Source organism: Eurytemora carolleeae, unplaced genomic scaffold, assembly GCF_000591075.1.
Source record: "Eurytemora carolleeae unplaced genomic scaffold, Eaff_2.0 scaffold165, whole genome shotgun sequence".
In the NCBI taxonomy this organism is placed as follows: domain Eukaryota; kingdom Metazoa; phylum Arthropoda; class Copepoda; order Calanoida; family Temoridae; genus Eurytemora; species Eurytemora carolleeae.
In genome coordinates, this window is record NW_019396076.1 from 290,976 (window position 1) to 309,941 (window position 18,966).

Here is an 18,966-nt window from a genome sequence, read left to right on the forward strand (position 1 = left end):
TTCTTTTAAAAAGAAAAGTTTTTTTGAAAAATAAATGTTTTGATATTTTACACAAATTACACAAAATAGCATGATTTTAAATATCGTATGGGAATACTTAATAAAATATTTTCCCTTAGCACAGTTTTTTCTTGTTTAATAACATATTGAAAGTCCTTCTTACTGTGAAGAAACCGTTATTATTTTTTAGATTAAAATGACTCCGAGCTTGATTGATTTAATTATGACAAGAGGGGTCATTTTTCTTCTTCTCTCCTGCTCCGTCATTAGGTATTTAATTCTCATTTAGGAGCCTTAAGTCATACCTAAATTTGTGATGTGATTTGATTTGATTTATTTCTCAACCAATTTGTCATTAAACATTTTTTGCTGGGAATTAAAGCGTTTTTTGAGGTAAGTTATCTAATAATTAAAAGGGAGGAATATGAAACATTTATGTTTTCTTTTTAAAAAATCCTCACAAAAAAAATAGAATTCTGTTTATAAAACTTCTTAACAGGTCGACACTATTCTCTTTATCTGTTCTTTTCCACAAAGCTTAAATATTTAAATAAATACCATTAATAACTAAGTAGATTAGTGTCCAGTTTTCAAATTTTTTAGAGAGAAAAAGCCTTTATATCATTGCTCTGCTGGTTCTAGGCCAGGCAGGGATTTGAATTTTAAACCTAAAATCTTTCTATTTTCTTAAATATGTTTTTCCCAGGAGTCAGGGGGAGATTTCGGATACAGAGATGATTAGAAACTTGGAGATTGCACTCGAGAAAACTAGAATGCAGCTTGAAACCTGTCAAAGGTTAAAAATAAACATATAATAATGTGATTTGTCCTAGCAATGTTGGGATTTTTATAAATGTTATTTTTTATATTTGAAATTTATGTATATTGTAAAAAACACAGTTTCATGCAAAAAATGTTTGATAGTAAAGGGGATTATCAACGTTATTTTAGAATTCGCGACACCCCCCCTTCCCCCCCCCCCTCGTTATCTGTTTATAGAGTGACATGCCCGATTCACAATGGTATCAATGAAACCTTTATCTGTGCAACAACATGTTTCCTTTATAAAATTTTAAAAATTTTATTTGCGGTTTCTCTTCAGAATATATTTATGCACAGAACCTAGGAAGGTTATTGACAAACAAAACCTCTGTAAGTTGGAAAAACAACGAGTTACATCAAATTATGTTTTAAAGAAACTGTTGTTAATGGTGCATGTAACTCTTTCAATGGTAGGTCACTTGAAATTACGTCGATTATCACCACTGCCTCTCGGCTTGGTTTTTGGGATTTTCCCTTAACTTTGTTGCTAAAAATTTATATTTTTATTTCTTTTTTTGTAGTAAATTGGAGTCGTCTTCCAAATCTTTTATGGGCCAGGTACCAATTTTAACAATTAATTATTGATTATTGCTTAATTGATTTTGGATTTTGATTTTGATTAAAAATATATTTTTATTTTACTAGGATATTAGGGTGCATCTTCTATTTAAACTTATAATTGTTGCTCAATCTTTCAGCATTTTCTCTTCGATAGAACAATTTTATTTCGGAATCAAAAAAATTGTATACCATTTTTTTAAATTCTGAGCATCCATAAACCTTCCCTGGGTTCATGTGAACACAACATTTGGGTCCGACAGGCTCAGCCGTTTAGACGTTTATCGGTTACACACATACAGTAAAGTAAAAAGTCGATCAAAGATATTATTTTGATAGGCTATTTCCGGATTGGGAAGTCTAGGAACCTGTTTAGCTAATCCTCCGGAGCGTCCCTTTAAACCCTTTGTGAGCGAGATGTTAAGGATCCTAGAGTTAGAAACCCACTCCGGAGTAGTTCCGCCTCGGAGCCTTGAATTCTCAACCTCAGCTCAAGGTAGGTCTTTAAGTATTCAGTTTAGGGAAAATGGAGATTATTTAGTAGATGATATACCAAGCGTCATAACAGCCATTTTTCAAGCATAAATAAACGTAGCCCACGTTAGTCATGTCATAAAGATAAAAAGTTATAACATGTTGATGACATTTCAAGTTCCAAATAGATTGTTTTTTTTACTGATTAATTTAATTTAGAATTGCAAACCTTGAGAAGATTTATCCTGCACGATGATATCAAGTTTGCAGAAGTTCAGGAAACTGGAAAATCTTAAAAATTGCTTTCAACAAAGTTATAATAAATAGGCTTCGAGTCAATACGTTTTTTAGATGCAATTTTTTTTTATTCATATATTTACCCCTCTTCGAACTTACAGTGTTCATTCCCCTCTTCTTATAAATCCCCTGGTAGTTAAAGTGATTGCACTCCCGCCTCCCTCCCTCTTCTTATGAATCCCCTGGTAGTTAAAGTGATTGCACTCCCGCCTCCCTCCCTCTTCCCCATTAAGTCCTTTGACCAAAACTAGTGCCAATTAAATTTTTCTTGAATATAGATTTACCCTGGTTAATTTGAAGAATATTCTCCTGAAATCTCTATCTCGTGTCGAGGATGGATTAGTTGGACGAGGTCTTCATGTTCTTAGTTCTCTTGGAGTAAATAGAATTAAACCATCTATAGCACTACTCGCCATTGTAAGTTAAGATTGACAGACGTTCTTTCAGGGGTTTATGTTTTCTTTAAAATCACCCCCCACACCTTTTTGAAAATTTTTTTATCCCCAGAAGTTAGGTTTGTTTGTAAAAAAGTTTAGGGTTTGATTTGCAGAAAAGGAGGTGAAAGGGTGAAAAACTTGTCTATTTATGTCCATTTCTTCTCTGTACCTGCCCTGCTCCGAGCCTAATTTCTAAATGTTTCGTAAAGTATGTAAAACTAAAAAAGAGCTCCAGTTACCATTCAAGTCATTTTGATGTAAGTTTTTAATTATATAAAACTTTCCTATTTTAGTCGCTGTTGATACTTTGCGTAGTGTTGCTCCCTATGTTTCTTGGAGCTAAGGAAAATAAGAAAATAAATAATATAAAAAAGAATTATTATTAATAACGCATAAAATTACTTTTTATTTATAATCAATAACGTTTCTGCTTACTTAATTGCTTTAAACTGCCTTGCGCGAACTAAAAGGTTTGGAAGCTTTTGGGGAAATTTATGAAAATTCTCGCCGCGCTGTACAGAATAGTAATGCTGATGAATTCATAAATAGCTAATTAGCCTTGCGCATTTTGGTAGTTAGGTTTGATAAAACTAGCACGACATACATTTATTTTAACAACAAGTGATTGAAAGCACACTAATTCTCGAAATAGGGGTTCTATAGCGTTTCTGCAAACAATAATTCCCATTCATTTGTAAACAGGGGAAAAAAGAAAAAAATATTTTCTTGTCTATCCAGAAGCGTTTGATACTTGTTGTAATGTTCTGCTACTGCATCGTGCACACCTGGCTGGGGGAGTACTGGAAGGCGGTGGCCAAAAAGGAAGCAATATTGGCCAAACATGGACCAAATATGAAGAATTGCAGGTACCATTATTTAATCCTGATCCTGATCCTGATCCTGATCCTGATCCTGATCCTGATCCTGATCCTGATCCTGATCCTAATCCTGATCCTGATCCTGAACTGTTTAGGTTGGAGAATCGCGGAATGGCAAATTCAATCACTGATTTCTTCTCCGGGTTGTTTAATGGGAAGGATGATCCTTGTGAAGAATATTATAGGGCTGCTCTAGTAGATCCAGCATTTGAGGTGTGTCTTGTCATCTGGACCGGGGGGGAGGGGGGGCCTGAAATTGGGTTCACTTTTTAGATCTATGAAAAAGGGTAGTTGGTCACGTCACAATTAAGATTGAATTTGCTAAAGGGACAGACCGGCTATGTAAAGTAGTTAAACTGAGTATGCAGTGTTGTGGACAAATTCTTAAGGATTCATTTGAGACATATAAAACCTTTCCACGATGTAAAATTACTGAGTTTGAGCCCAAAGTCGACGTTCAAAATCATGAATTTGGGTGGTGGTACGTTTTCAGAATCGGTTTTTTTAAAATTATTTAATAGCGACGACGAAAAATATAGTAAAAATTCTGTTGTAAACTAATTAGGGGCATATTTCGCTAAAGAAATTTGTCAATAAATCGAAGTTTGAATTAATTATTTTCTTTTTCATTTTTATATTGAATTTCTTATTTTCTATGAATTTGTTCGCAGGTTTCTTCAAATTCTTCAGATGTCGTCTTTTTAATAAAAATTTCATAAAATCTGCCGGTCTGTCGCTTTAAGGGGAATGAAAGTTTTTAAAATAAAATATAATTTTTTTAATCACAGATCTCGTATATTTAAGTGTTTAACAGAAAACTTTACTATGTGATGTTAGGTGAACCTTGTCCATGCCCTGGTTGAAAGTGTTTCCCAGCTCCTGGGTGTGCTTGGAGGATTAGGACATGCTCTAGGACACTTTGTAAACAACTTTCTTGCTCCACTTCCATTGATTTGGAAGATACCTGCTCTGGTTGTGGGAGCAGTAGTTCTTATCCTTGGTTTCCTAGCACTCTCAGGATATCAGTTGTCAACTCTCTTCTTCACATTCGGACCAGCCAGGTCGGGTTTTTAAAATTTATTTTTATTATCTTTTATTTTGCGGGGAAATAAAAATTATAATGAGCACGAAAAATCAAGCCTCATAAATGGTTGGTCCAAGAAAATTCTTGGAGAGGAGGGGAAGGCAAACCGCACCCGTATAGCCTCCATTCCGCAATTTACTCACAAACATAGACTTGCGGCAACGTACTCACCCGTAGCGGTCCTTTAGCCGTACCCATATATCTTCCAGCAAAATGTCTTGCAATAAATCACAGTTTTAACAAAAAAAATAACAAGTATTGCCCCAGTGATGAAGAATGTTACGTTTACTTATATTACCAAAAAAAAAATATGATTAATATGTTAAGGTTATAATAGATGCTATGACGTCTTTAAAATCTTAACTTAATGCTGCAATTCTCTTAAATAAGTATTCAAAAGTGAAGACATTTTGTCGGAAGATAAATGGGTGCGGCTAAGGAAGAGCTACGGGTTAGCGCGTTGGCGCAGGTCTATGTTTTTGTGTAAATTGCGGGACGGATGCTATACGGATGCGGCTTGCATCCCCTCCCCCCTCGCTGGGGGTTTTGATACTCAACTTTAGGTATCCCAATGTATGGTTGTTTTAAGAAAAATATTTTTTGTTCTTCAAATGCGTAATTTTAATAATTTATATTAAAAACCTTTAGACGGATTTTTAAATAAATACTTGGATTCCAAGACAAAGACAATCATTTACTAGTTAATATTTTTTTCATCATTTAGAAATTCAGTTTTTACACACTTTTTGTTTAGACCCAACCCAAGTGTAAAAGGTAAAGCGAAGCCTCGTCTCCGAGCCTCCAAGTCTAAATCTGCTCTACAGGAACCGGAAACAGAATCCAAGGCGGAAACTCAGTCTTTAAAATTCTCGAAAATATCGGAGACGGACGCATGGAGACAGCCTTTACCTTATCCTTCTGAAGACAGTAATAACCTCTTACATACACTTGTTCACCAGCCCTCCGACCCTAGACCATCGTACAAACACTAACATTTGTACGACATCTTATATACACAGTACTGCCTTCAGAGACCTTTTTCGGAACTTTTTCTACGGTTGTTACTAAGATAACAGAAAAAGACTAGATTTAACAGCAGATTAATAGAACGGACTTGGTGTAAAGTGCGCCAAAAGGAACGATTAAATTGAGGGCACCGTGCCATTAATTAAATAATATCAATCAATCAATCGTCTTGTTACATACTGGAATGCTATATGATTGCTTAATGTTAATATGCAATGCATTGCATATTGCATAAACCTTTACAGTGTTGCACATGAAGTACGGTATTCATAAATTTGTTGTCCAAACTAGTCGTTTTTATCTTAGGTTTGTTATAAAAGTTTTTTTATACTTTAGATTTATTTATTTTAAATTGCCATGGAAAAAATTTCGTTATTTTATATTGCTTGGATGTATTTATAATGTTGCTGTTATATAGTATTATATTTGACGGGTAACCTAATGACATTATTATGTTTATTCAAATGCATTTTGGTTAAAAAATCCAGTGATTATAACTATATGAATTATTAGTTGTTAAATATTCCAAAATCAAGATTATTTTCTTAAAAATTATTAAGAATAGTTTCAGATGAACGAATATCAGTACCCGCATTTCAAGTTCAGAGCTAATATGACGACATTCAATATTATTGATATGTCTGGTATTCAGATTAGAACTATTCAGGATCAAGCTCAGCAGGTAGCCAGGCTAATACTGGGATAATAGGGGACGGATATTTATGAGATTTGGAGATGGATTGGGATTGGACATGAATTGTAGATATGAGTTAGATTAAATTAGACATTAGACATGGATTAAATAATTAATAAATATTTTATATGGATTGGACTAGGGTCGGATTTAGATTTGATATGAATTGGAAGTAAATTTTTATTTTAACATATTTGTTAGACACTTGAAATATAATGAATTTTAAAACTATAGGATGGAGCTCAGAGTTCTTTACAGCTGCGGCCTGTAGAGGGAAACTGTCAGAACACAACCCAACCTCCTCTTCAGTTTAGCGCTAGTATTATAAATGAAGAAGGAGTAGAACAAGTAATAGAAATTATTTTCAAAATTTAAATTCATATTTTTACGGTTCAACATTTGTTTTATATTGTTTCTTGTTAGGTCATTACTGATGAGAGTACAACAGTTGTACAAACCCTTGAGCTATTACAGCACCCGGAGACAATTATTAAATATGAAGAGGATCCGCTCCCGGAGCAGATAGAAACCCAACCTGATCATACTCTTATACACACAGCTAGGAAATCTCAGGTATGGGATAGAAACCCAACCTGATCATACTTTTATACACTCAGCTAGGAAATCCCTGGTATAGGATAGAACCCCAACCTGATCATACTCTTATACACACAGCTAGGAAATCTCAGGTATGGGATAGAAACCAACCTGATCATACTCTTATGCACACAGCTAGGAAATCTCAGGTATAGGATAGAACCCCAACCTGATCATATTCTTATACACAGCTAGAAAATCCCAGGTATAAGATAGAAACCAACCTGATCATACTCTTATACACACAGTTAGGAAATCCCAGGTATAGGGTAGAAACCCAACCTGATCATACTCTTATACACACAGCTAGGAAATCCCAGGTATAGGATAGAACCCCAACCTGATCATACTCTTATACACACAGCTAGGAAATCTCAGGTATGGGATAGAAACCAACCTGATCATACTCTTATGCACACAGCTAGGAAATCTCTGGTATAGGATAGAACCCCAACCTGATCATACTCTTATACACAGCTAGGAAATCCCAGGTATAGGATAGAACCCCAACCTGATCATACTCTTATGCACACAGCTAGGAAATCTCAGGTATAGGATAGAAACCCATCCTGATCATACTCTTGTACACACAGCTAGGAAATCCCAGGTATAGGATAGAAACCCAACCTGATCATACTCTTATACACACATCTAGGAAATCCCAGGTATAGGATAGAACCCCAACCTGATCATACTCTTATGCACACAGTTAGGAAATCCCAGGTATAGGATAGAAACCAACCTGATCATACTCTTATACACACAGCTAGGAAATCCCAGGTATAGGATAGAAACCCAACCTGATCATACTCTTATACACACAGTTAGGAAATCCAAGGTATAAGATAGAAACCAACCTGATCATACTCTTATACACACAGCTAGGAAATCCCAGGTATAGGATAGAAACCCAACCTGATCATACTCTTATGCACACAGCTAGGAAATCCCAGGTATAGGATAGAACCCCAACCTGATCATACTCTTACACACACAGAAAATCCCAAGTATAAGATATAGAAAGAAAGTATCGAATCTACAAGTTGTATTATGCTTCCGCAATCATCAGGATACTATTGGTCTACACTCTACAGCCTACTTCTTCAACTAAATATATATATAAGAGAGAAGAGCTATGAGATTAAACTCGTACAGCCTGGCTAGGACATCCCACGTATAAAATAAAAGCGATTTAACATGGGCGTAACCTTACATATTGATGTGTGTTGGCTGGCTTGTAACGTATTGTGTACATAGGGTCAGTTGACATAGTTTTAAATCTCTTCATAGGATTTTAGGTACTTAAACCTCCTAATTTTGGGTCTCCCAGTTTATCTTGAGAGTATGAATTATAATTGAAAATGTAGGTTGGGGGTGACCGGAAAACCTTTTTACCCCGGAAGCCCTGTCCTGAGTGTAAGAAGGAGTTGACCAACGTGAATGAACACATGAAGTCTGTACACTGGCAGGTGAAGAACTATCAGTGTGAGTTGTGTAGTTACTGCTCTAGCTTTAAGAACGATCTAATGAAGCACACCGTCTCCAAGCATACAGAGAGAATAGGGGAACAGAAACCTATCAAAACTGAGGGAAAGGTAAACAATATTCTAAACTACAACATTTACATTTTTTATATTTTCAATTCCACTTTTTACGTCAAATATTCTTTGCTTTATGTTGTCTCAATATTAATCCTGATCCGAGTCTCAATGTATTGAAAATATCCGATTATAGAATCATTATCGTTTTTTTAAAGAAAGATTAAGCGGCTTAGGGGGAAGGGGGGACGACGCGACCTTTTTCACTCAAAAAGAATATTTTTTATAAAAATCCAAATGTTGATTACACATTTTCCCCTTTTCACCCCCAAGCTGTCATGGTTTTGACATAGAATGGACCAAATTCGCTGTAAAAAATTCTATGGGGGGGATAAAAATAATTTAATTTCCCCCTCACACTTGTAAATGTCATAAACCGCCCCTGAATATTTTGTTCCCCGGAACCTACAGTAAACAGGCAGTGTTCAGTAAAATTTTCATAATTTTGTTTTTATAAATTACCTTTCTTTACCATTAAAAATGTGTATTTCGGAAGACGATCCAAATCTATTGTTTTGTTCAGGTTAAAGGATCAAAAGCTAAGAACTGTGAAGAATGCGGGAAACTAGTTGTAAACATGAATGAACATATTCGGTAATTATAATTTTATGATAATTATTTTCGCCATTTAACGATTCACTTTGTTTCAACTTATTCCTGTGTTGTTTAGCTATGTGCATCGGAAGGAGAAGAACTTTGCGTGTGGTCAATGTGAGTATAAAACCTTGTTTAAAAGTGATCTTATCAAACATCAGAATGCCGTGCATCACGGGATTAGAAAAATTTGTCCTCACTGTGGTAAACACGCTTCTAATCTATCAGAGCACATTAGGTTTGTGCACGCGCGAACTAAAAACTACAAATGTAATGTGTGCGCTTATGCCTGCGTGAAACCAGCTGATCTACGAAAACATATATCCGCTGTACACAAGGGAAGTTTAATCACATAAATCCACCAAAAATTAGCCTTTATGTTGTAAACTGTGTGCAGTGTACACTGTGACCTACTGTGTACATATTTTACTCGGATAATTGTACAATTACATTGTAAACAATTGCCACAATTGATTGTACGAATTTTACATTGTTAATCTTAAACAACCTTAGATCTGGCAGGGAGAAGAGAAAAATAAATATTTAATTAATGATAATATATAATTTACTTGTTGAAATAAAATAAAAAAAATATATAAGGTACAGTAGATTGTGATTTTAAAACTTATTGTTGTATCTGTTCTATTATGATTGTGTCTTTAATATCTCTTGGTCCGTTTGCAATTAATATTTGTTCATAATTATGTTTATAATTAAAGAAATCGGTCCATAATTACTGTTGGAAATTTGTTGATGATTACTGTGGGAAATCTGCACATGATTACTTTTGCAAATCTGTCCATGATAACTGTTGGAAATCTGTTCAGTGTTCCTGATAACTGTTGGAAATCAGTTTCATAATTACGGTCGGAAATCTGTTATTGATTACGGTTGGAAATCTGTTCATGATTACTGTTGGAAATCTGTCCATGATTAATGATTATTACAGTTGGCAATCTATTCCTTGGTCGTTTTCTTAAATGTACTGTGTACAAATGCACTTAATAATATCCCACATTTGGATAATAATGTGAACTATTTAATTCACAGCTGTATTCTTTAATCTTGGTTTAAGTACATATATAAATATAATTATTAAATGATTAAGATGAAACTGATCATACAAATTAAACTTTTGCTCATTAATGGCACTCATTTATTTTATGAGCAGTTCTTAATTAACTAACCTGATTTTAATATTTTTTTTAAGCAATTAAAGTAATTGGTTTTAAAATTTACAATTTTTTCCCCATCTTGGAAACACGCTGACAGTGGTCCTTAAGAGCAAAAAGTTAACTTGGTATTGCGGAGCTAATTCAACTTGTTCCTGGTACTCATGCATGAGGGTTATTGGAAACAAGTTTCCATCAAATCATATCTCTCCGTCTTGGTGAGATATTGAGGTTTTTTCTAAGAAAAACCCTGTACAACTAGAGACACCTTTAAATGTTTAGTAACTTTTTTTCTGTTAAAGTTATTCCATTAAATTCTTTTCCCAGATAAATTTTCACGAGTTCTTTAATGACTCAAGTCTGTACATTCAAGAACGTTTGGCTACCCATTTAACTCTTTGTTTAAGTTGTGAGAAACCCGCAACTCGTGACAACTTACACCAAACGGCCGCAAAGAGCCAAGCAAATGCCAACAAACTAATGCCATTTGATTTGAATCTTTAAAGAGAATAGCATATGTTTCTATTAACATCATCATGAAAAGGTATCCATTAAATCATATCTGTTTGTCCTGGTGAAATTTCGATGGTTCCTAGGTACACCCTGTTTATTTGGGATTTTTGAATTTTAAAACTATTAGGCTTAAATGAGCAAAATTTCATGTTTTAAAAACCTTTTTTTTGACTTATCCATCTTATCTTAATCCTTTATTCTTCCATCTTCATTCCAATCATTTAATCTCTTTACTTTACTTAGCCAACTTAATTTTAATCGTATTTCAATTATCCTTTACTCTTCCATCGTAATCCAAAATCTTTATTCTCTACTCTTCCATCTTAATCCTTATCCATTATCAATTATTCCTCTTTCTTCCATCTTCATTCTAAATCTTCATTGTTTACTTTTCTGCCTTAATCCTAATCCTTTATCCTTTACAATCTACACCTTCCATTTTTCCCATTAACTCTTGCACTAATCGTTCTTTAGTTTTTCTCATGTCTTCTATCTCTATACTCCATACCTTTTCCTTAATTCTTCTATTCATCTACCATATTAGCTATTTTATTTCATCTTTTTTATCGTACTTTTGGATTTACATTATACAGAGTGTGTCTTACAAATTTTGATTTCTCACTAGAAGGAGATATGTTTTGATAGAAACCTGTTTCTAAGTCAATGATGGTGTTCAGAAACCTCTTATTATCCTCTAGGAATTTGAAATGGTATTTGGGCTATTGTGCAATGGTTTGATCATATTAATTCTATTTAATTGTGAATAGTTGTAAATTATATAACATTTAATAAAATTATGTCTTTCATCAGAAGATAATTAGTGATTATTTATAGATTAAATGTATCCATTTCTTATGTCATGAGTATTTAGAAATTGTCATAATTGATAAATATGCATTGAACAATCTTCAGAATTTTTCCCAAAATTCTAGATTTCTTAATCAGTTGCTTTTATTCAATGCATTAAGCACATCCTTCATCATTAAATTCTGGAAAGAGCTTAAAATAGTAAAAAAATTATAATTTATATGCGAGCGAATTGTAAAAAGGGACAGTGAATGATAACTTTTATGTTGCCGATTTTTCCCCTGGAATGGGATAAATTTTATCTATATTTTTACTTTTGATTTAATCCCTAACACATTATTGTACAGGTTGATAATTGCTAACTATTCTTGATATAATACAGGGTGTCCCACGAAACATGACAGTTGATAAATAGTTTTGAATGTCGTCTTCCATACACTGTATCAGATATTAAAGGCTGTTTGCAGTTTATTTCGTTTAAAAAATCTTTTGCTCTAGTATATTTTACTTTGAAATTAATTTTACTATAATATGACTCCTAAATAATATTTTTATTATTGTCTTTCGTATTAAAAAACTTATCAAATTATGGAAGACGGCATTCTAAACTATTTATACCAACTGTCATGTTTCGTGGGACACCCTGTATATGAATTTATAAACTGAAATATAATGTTTTTAAAATAACTAGTTACTCCAAATGACGTGTTGGACACTCACAGAAATGGTTTTAACTTTTCAGGACATTTTCGCCATGTCCATGTTCATTGCCCATCACATAGATTAGACATTAAGAAATTAACTGATCAACGTCTTATAAATCAATGTGTTTGAGGGGTATCATTTTTTATTATACATGCTGAAAAGTACATAGTTGCCAAGATTTTAATCACAAATATTTAAGTCAGTACCTTAAGGATTGCGAAAATGTGGTCTCCCCTTTTTGTATCTCAGGAATTGACTGGGAAATTTAAAAAGAATTATGACATTCAGGCCGCTTTGCACCTCTCTTCTATTAACAATTTAAGCGTTTAAATGTTGCTTTACAAGAAACTATTTTTCTTATGGCATTGTAAAAATCGAAATTTTTTCCAGGTAAAACTTTTCACTCTTAACCATCCATAAGCCTTCCCTGGGGTCGGGTTAGGTGCCACGGGCCCTATTTGTTCAGCCGTTTCGACGTTTATTGGATACAAATAGACAGACAAGCAAAGGATATAATTAATTACAAGCGAGATTAATTTTTAATGATACAAAGAAGGAGGCTAAATTTAACCAAGATTAAAAAACTTTACTCCGTTGACAACTATTTATCTTATCTTATCTTATCTGATCTTCTATATATAAATTTGGCTTGTCTGGGTGTTTGTCTGTCTGTCTGTCTGTTTGTATCCAATAAACGTCAAAACGGCTGAACCGATCGGGCCCAAATTTTTTGTGGGCGATCTAGGGACCCTAGGGAAGGTTTCTGAATGATTGAAATTTTAAATATTTGTCTCCATCAAAATTCGATCTTCATTAAATTTTTTAAAATTTCAGGAAATCCACGAAATTTTTTGTGAAAATCCGCGAATCATTTTTGTTTTTTTTTCGATGTACACAAAGAGAACATGTTCACAATTAATTAGAAGATGCCCTCTAAGGCTAGTATCTTATATTATATTATATTATCTTATCTTATCTTATCTTATTTCGATTTATTTTATTTTAATTTTTAGTTTACAAGGTTATGGTACAGATATATATAAGGGCTATAATTATAAAATCAATGATTTATATATAATATACAGACGAACTTGTCAGAACCACCAGCTCAGAACATAAAATGTTTATAAAATATACAATTTCGTTGTTTTCAACCGTTGAGTAATAAAGTTCTAACAAAATTGGGATTCTCCAAGATTAATCTAATGGGATATCTTTATACTTAAAATAATATTTGATTACTTAACGAAAATCAGAGACAAATTGCAAGTAAATTTAGTCCCCTGTATGACTAATAATGTACTGCAATTCACCCCACTGAGAAAATTACATTAAAACTTGTCGTTGATACATCCATTCTATTATTATATCCATGATATCAATATTTACTTCAACAAATATCCAATATCTGTCTTGAAAACAATCACGTTTTTAATTGTTTCAATAATTCGGACTCCAGTCCCTGCACATAAAAGATCTACCCTTGAAATACTAATTGAAATATTATCATAAACTGAATCTACAGTGCATCATGCGCCACTTCAGTCAACCCATTCATTTTATTCATAGTTTTCATAGAAAAATGAATATACAGATCTCTCAGTGGTTATTCTGTATTTGCCTAGATTAAGCAACTGCAGATTTGTTCACTGTACATTTGAAATTTAAAAGAGGACTAGCTTAAGTGCTCGGCGTTGCCTGTCAAAATTTAAAAAATCTAATTTTAAAAAAATTGGAACTTTGAAGGAAAAAATGTATCTTTTTTAGCCTATGTTAAACCCAGGTACCCATGGATTCCCTGAAAAAAATGTCAGCCAATTTGGTCCACCCGTTTGGCAAGCTCTAAGCAAACATATACAAACAAACAAATATATATATGATGGAAGAGCATTATTACATACAGGGTTACCCACAAAGGATGAGACTGCAGAGACGTACAGAATTTGTTTAGTTCTTTTTCTTGCAGTTGCAGGCTGGCATCAGCATGGTCAGGTCATAGAAATTTAGTGCTCCGCTCTAAGTAGCCGGAGAGAGGATTCAGCTGGGGGCTGGGGCTGTGCAAAATCAACATGGCGGCACCACACCTTAAAAACAAACAAAGAAAGTCTCACCAGAGAGGTTGGTAACCAGGCAATATGATGCCAGTTTTTTACTCTTCCAGCTGCAATACTCAGTCGACTATGAAGCCTGGGCTACTGTCGAAAATGCCACATCCTGGAGCCATAAAGCAAACAACTCCCCATTTTGTATTGCACTGAAACTTTAATGGGTAATCCTAAAATGCTGCAGAACCCGGAAAGAGTATAAATCCGGGAGAAAAACAAGGTTCCTTCCTTAATGGAAGTCTATTGATACCCTCCCTTCCTACCTACTCCAAATTTCCAACTCCTATTTGTCACATTCAACATTTGAAATTTATTTCTTAGTTGAATAAAGTTTCGGACACAAAACTCAAATTATAGAATGAAAGAACAATTGCTGAAACCTTTTTCCACCTGGCCCACCTAAAACCCCACCCGCCTGAGCTTAAACCAGCATGATCAACTGTGCAAGCTCATACATTCCCAGGTTAATCCAATAAATTTGCTAACTGAGTCAACAAGAAAACTGAAGATACTGAAGTACTTAAAAACAGACTACACTCAAATAATTACAATGAGCAGTTTGTCCCAAAAAATACTGGTTTCGTCAAATTTTTATTTTTCTCAAAATTATCAGAATCAGGGACAGTTAAAAGAAGATTAAGCAAATCAGAATTTTTCTGTATCAATTGTATCCAATTTATAAAATTCAAAATAATAAATTGTTAAAAAATATTCATTTTTCTTGCAATCAGAGTTCTTGTCGGCCAAAAATTGCATATTTCTGTGCTTAATAATTTAATAAACCATCGAAATACTCAATTGAATGCAGAAACCAAAAATCAACCTTTTAATCGTCATATTTTTATAGTTTTGGATCGCCTTTACAGTCGATCATCCTTTGTGGGTAACCCTGAAGATAACACTTGTTGATAGTTACTGAGTCCTTACTTCCAGATTTTAAACCTTTTAATTACGCAAATTATGGTGATATAATTATATTCGTGGGACATATTCAACAACTAAACTTGCATTAATGTTTAAGACAGTGTCGCAAACTTAAATCATTCTATTAAAAGTTTTGTTCTCTGGTTTGCTTTGAAAATGTGACAGTGTATGATAACTCAATGCAAGAAACATTTGCAAGTCTGGATGATCATTGGAAAATATCAAAGATTGCTAAAAATTCAAAAAGAACAAAAGAATTATTGGAACCGTTACAATTTATTTAGCTATGTTTTTTATTCTATTTGATAATCTTGAATTCATCTTTAAACAAAGGTATCCAATTATAACGGCATTATAGTAATGTGCAATAAGTTGGTTAGTTTTTGGTTCGTTTGTCAGGGTTTAAGGACTTTTAAAGGTTCTGCAAAAATCTTTTGCCTGTGTTGCACTGTGCCAAAATGTGAGAAAATGTATGCAAAAATGTACCTAAACTATAGCTTGTTTTTTTCTCTTAGGATAAAAATATTGCCAAGCTTAGTTAAGGCTAACTTTAAAACTCTACCGGTAGAAAATAAACGCTGTGCAAATTTCTTTTGTGTGATAATGGTAATAAAAAACTAATTTGTAAATAGTTACTTTTTAGCATCACTACATATAATATATATCTACAATAGGTGTACTCAGTAGTATAAAGTTTAATGATAATTCTTCTAAAGCTTTCTGTTCTCATATTTTACACATCGTAACACATTCAGAAAGATATTTTGTATATTTTTGTTTTATTTACAAAATTTTCTGTGCAAAAAAAAGTTTTCATGGCAAGAACTTTCTTTCAAAACCAATTTCTGAAAGTTTAATTATTTACTTTCAAGAACAAGCTACTACATCTGTAAATTAAATTGTCTATGATTGCATTATTCATTGCTTGTACAGGGTGTCCCACATCATATCAGACCGTCAACGGGTCTAAATTGCGATTTTCGGGACTATTAAGAAAATTCGAATAAATCAATTTGAAAAATAACATAAGGCTTATATAAGAATTTTCTTGCGGAAAATGATAAGTTCTTCGAGTATTAAGGGTTTATTTTGTCGTTAAAGATTTGAGATAATCTAATATGATATGGGACGCTCTGTATATCAAGCGTGGGTGGGTGATAAAAACATATTTAGGGGGAGAGGGTAAAAATTTCAAAAATAGTTTTATTTTTATGTAGAATTGGTTCATTATGAATTTAGAATTTAAGATTTTACGATTATTTGAAATTTATTTTTTATTCTCCAAGAGCTATAGTTACTTATGTAACTTATCGGGGCGGGGTCATCGTCGGTCCTTTAACGGCAAATCATTCTCCGTCTGGTTTTTGTCATTCATCGTAGTTTAGTATGTCTAGTAGTATGCACTTGCCAGGACATATTATTTATTATTATTATACACCTGTTGTCTTAATGGTCTCCTTATGGGCATGCTACAGGGAGGGACCCGCAAAGGATGAGACTTTAATTACGACATACAACTATTTTGGTTTAGCGATAACAAGTTTCAATTCGAATATATGTCTTTACGTGTTGTTTTTAAATGACACATTAGATGATTTCACAAAAGACAAAGAAAGTCGTCTCTGAAGTCTCACCTTTTGTGGCCGTGGGTAACCCTGTATGTAATTTTGTCTGATCAAATGTGAGATGGTCGGTTTACTGCAGTTTTTAATTCTCAGTTTACAGTTTTCTTGACAGATTAACTAATTTTATTATGATATAGTTTTTTAAGTAATATGGCAGGGTGTTATGTTACTTAACAGCCCCTGATATTTTAAGTAATATGGCAGGATGTTATGTTACTTAACAGCCCCTGAAATTTTAGTAATATAGCAGGATGTTATGTTACTTAACAACCCGTGATATTTAATATGGCAGGATGTTATGTTACTTAACAGCCTCTGATATTTAAGTAATACTAGGCTTTTAGGGCGCTTCGCGCCCATCTTCTATTTAAATTGTGAACATGTTCTTTTTGTTTACATTTTAAAACAAGAAGAAAAAATTTTGCGGATTAAAAAAAATTCGCGGATTTTCAAGAATTTAATTTTTTTACAAAATTAAAACCTTTAAAACACATTTTTTATTTATTTTTATCATTCATAAACCTTCCCAGTAGTCACGTGATGTCCAAGAAAAAATTTGGACCCGATCGGTTCAGCCGTTTTTACGTTTATTGGATACAAACAAACAGACAATCGTTTATCGTTTTAAAACGTAAATCCTTAAAAATTTATTTTTCGTTTTAAAACGAAGAACTTAAAAAATTTGTTTTCCGTTTTTAAAACAAAAAACTGAAAAAATCGTTTTACGTTTCAATCTGTGTTACTATGAATACCTATTCCAGAGGACATTTATATTTTGTGACCTCTGGAGGAGGATTTATTTGCTATCTGTAACCGTTATACCATTCTGAATCTACCCTTATAAGTTGAAATACCCACAAATTACGATAAAATATCTAGAACTGTATATGCGTGATTATGAGAACATTGATAATGCATATACATTTTACATACTTGTTGGATGAGAACATGGTAGAAACCTCTTAATCTCTCTCCTACCTGCTCCACAACTCGATGTCACAAGAACTATTTAGAGAGGTCTCAAAGCGTTTCTAGAGGCAATAAACAAGAAGAAAAAAGAAAATCAAAGAGGAAAAGGAAAAAAGAAAGGAATCTCTAATGTCAAGCTGTACACTGTCATAGTTGTGAAGGAACATTTGTTTTATATTTGAATAATTTCATGTTTGTTACGTATTAAATATTTTCATATTTTTGCGTGCTTTAAACTAATTGCATAAAAATTTACAGAATAGAAACATTGTCAGAACTTTAGTTGGGATCAATCATTGATCTCCATCTTGTGAAGACTTTAGTGATTGTATTTGTATCCTGCATTATTATTATTAAATTATTTCGGTTAATTAGCGCTTATATTCCTTCAAAGAGGGGAACACACCACACTATACCTCTCAGGGTTTTCCTGTCGAGCCATGGCAATGTGTAGACCAGATCGTGAGGACAAGCTCAAGATAGTAAAATGAAGAAATCAACCACTAATTTCTCAAATTAAAAGTGGTCAAAGTGGATGATGAGATTAAGCAATGCAATTTAGCTCCATTACACACAAAATTTGAGTTCAGAAAACACTAGACATAAGATATATATAACAAAAAGCAAAACTTCAGCGATATAAAACACTAGCTGCCCAGCGTTGCTTGTAAAATACAAAAAAATTAGAATTTAGACAACAAAAATTTAATTTTTGAAGAAAAAAATCTATTTTTTAGCCTATGTTACCCTCGAGATACCTATGAGTTTCCCCCAAAAATCGGTCCAGCCGTTTGGCCAGCTGACATCTATATATAAATTTAGCTTGACTGGGTGGGTGTTTGTTTGTTTGTTTGTATCCAATAAACGGCTGAACCGATCGGGTCCAAATTTTGTGTGGGACCTCACGTGACCCAGGGAAGGTGAGTGGGACTGATCCAAACTTTAAAAATTTGTGTTTAAAAGTTTTTTATTTTGTAAAATTTTTAAAATGCGCGAAAAAAGATTTTGAATTCCGCAAACTTTTTTGTTTTTGTTTTATACTGTACAAAGAGAAGATGCTCAGAGATAGAGTTATATTATATTATAT

General features: G+C 33.3%; 2 protein-coding genes across 3 annotated transcripts; both read left to right on the forward strand.

Annotated features, from left to right (window-relative positions):
* The first annotated feature begins 173 nt into the window (after window positions 1-173).
* Window positions 174-6,146, forward strand: LOC111714530 (chloride channel CLIC-like protein 1). Of its 2 annotated transcripts, XM_023489665.1 has the most exons (11): window positions 174-270; window positions 707-796; window positions 1,344-1,380; window positions 1,720-1,876; window positions 2,074-2,132; window positions 2,452-2,568; window positions 2,882-2,932; window positions 3,327-3,454; window positions 3,562-3,679; window positions 4,304-4,527; window positions 5,305-6,146. In XM_023489665.1, the coding sequence occupies exons 1-11, from the start codon at window positions 197-199 to the stop codon at window positions 5,540-5,542; spliced, it is 1,293 nt and encodes a 430-aa protein (XP_023345433.1). In that variant the 5' UTR covers window positions 174-196; the 3' UTR covers window positions 5,543-6,146. The 2 variants fall into 2 exon arrangements, with proteins under 2 accessions (XP_023345433.1, XP_023345441.1); XM_023489673.1 differs by lacking the exons at window positions 2,452-2,568; window positions 2,882-2,932.
* On the forward strand, window positions 6,136-9,659 carry LOC111714566 (zinc finger protein 225). The gene is made up of 6 exons (XM_023489705.1): window positions 6,136-6,258; window positions 6,505-6,618; window positions 6,694-6,843; window positions 8,235-8,462; window positions 8,989-9,059; window positions 9,136-9,659. Exons 1-6 carry the CDS (start codon window positions 6,148-6,150, stop codon window positions 9,413-9,415), a joined length of 954 nt encoding a protein of 317 aa, XP_023345473.1. The 5' UTR covers window positions 6,136-6,147; the 3' UTR covers window positions 9,416-9,659.
* Window positions 9,660-18,966: the final 9,307 nt, after the last annotated feature.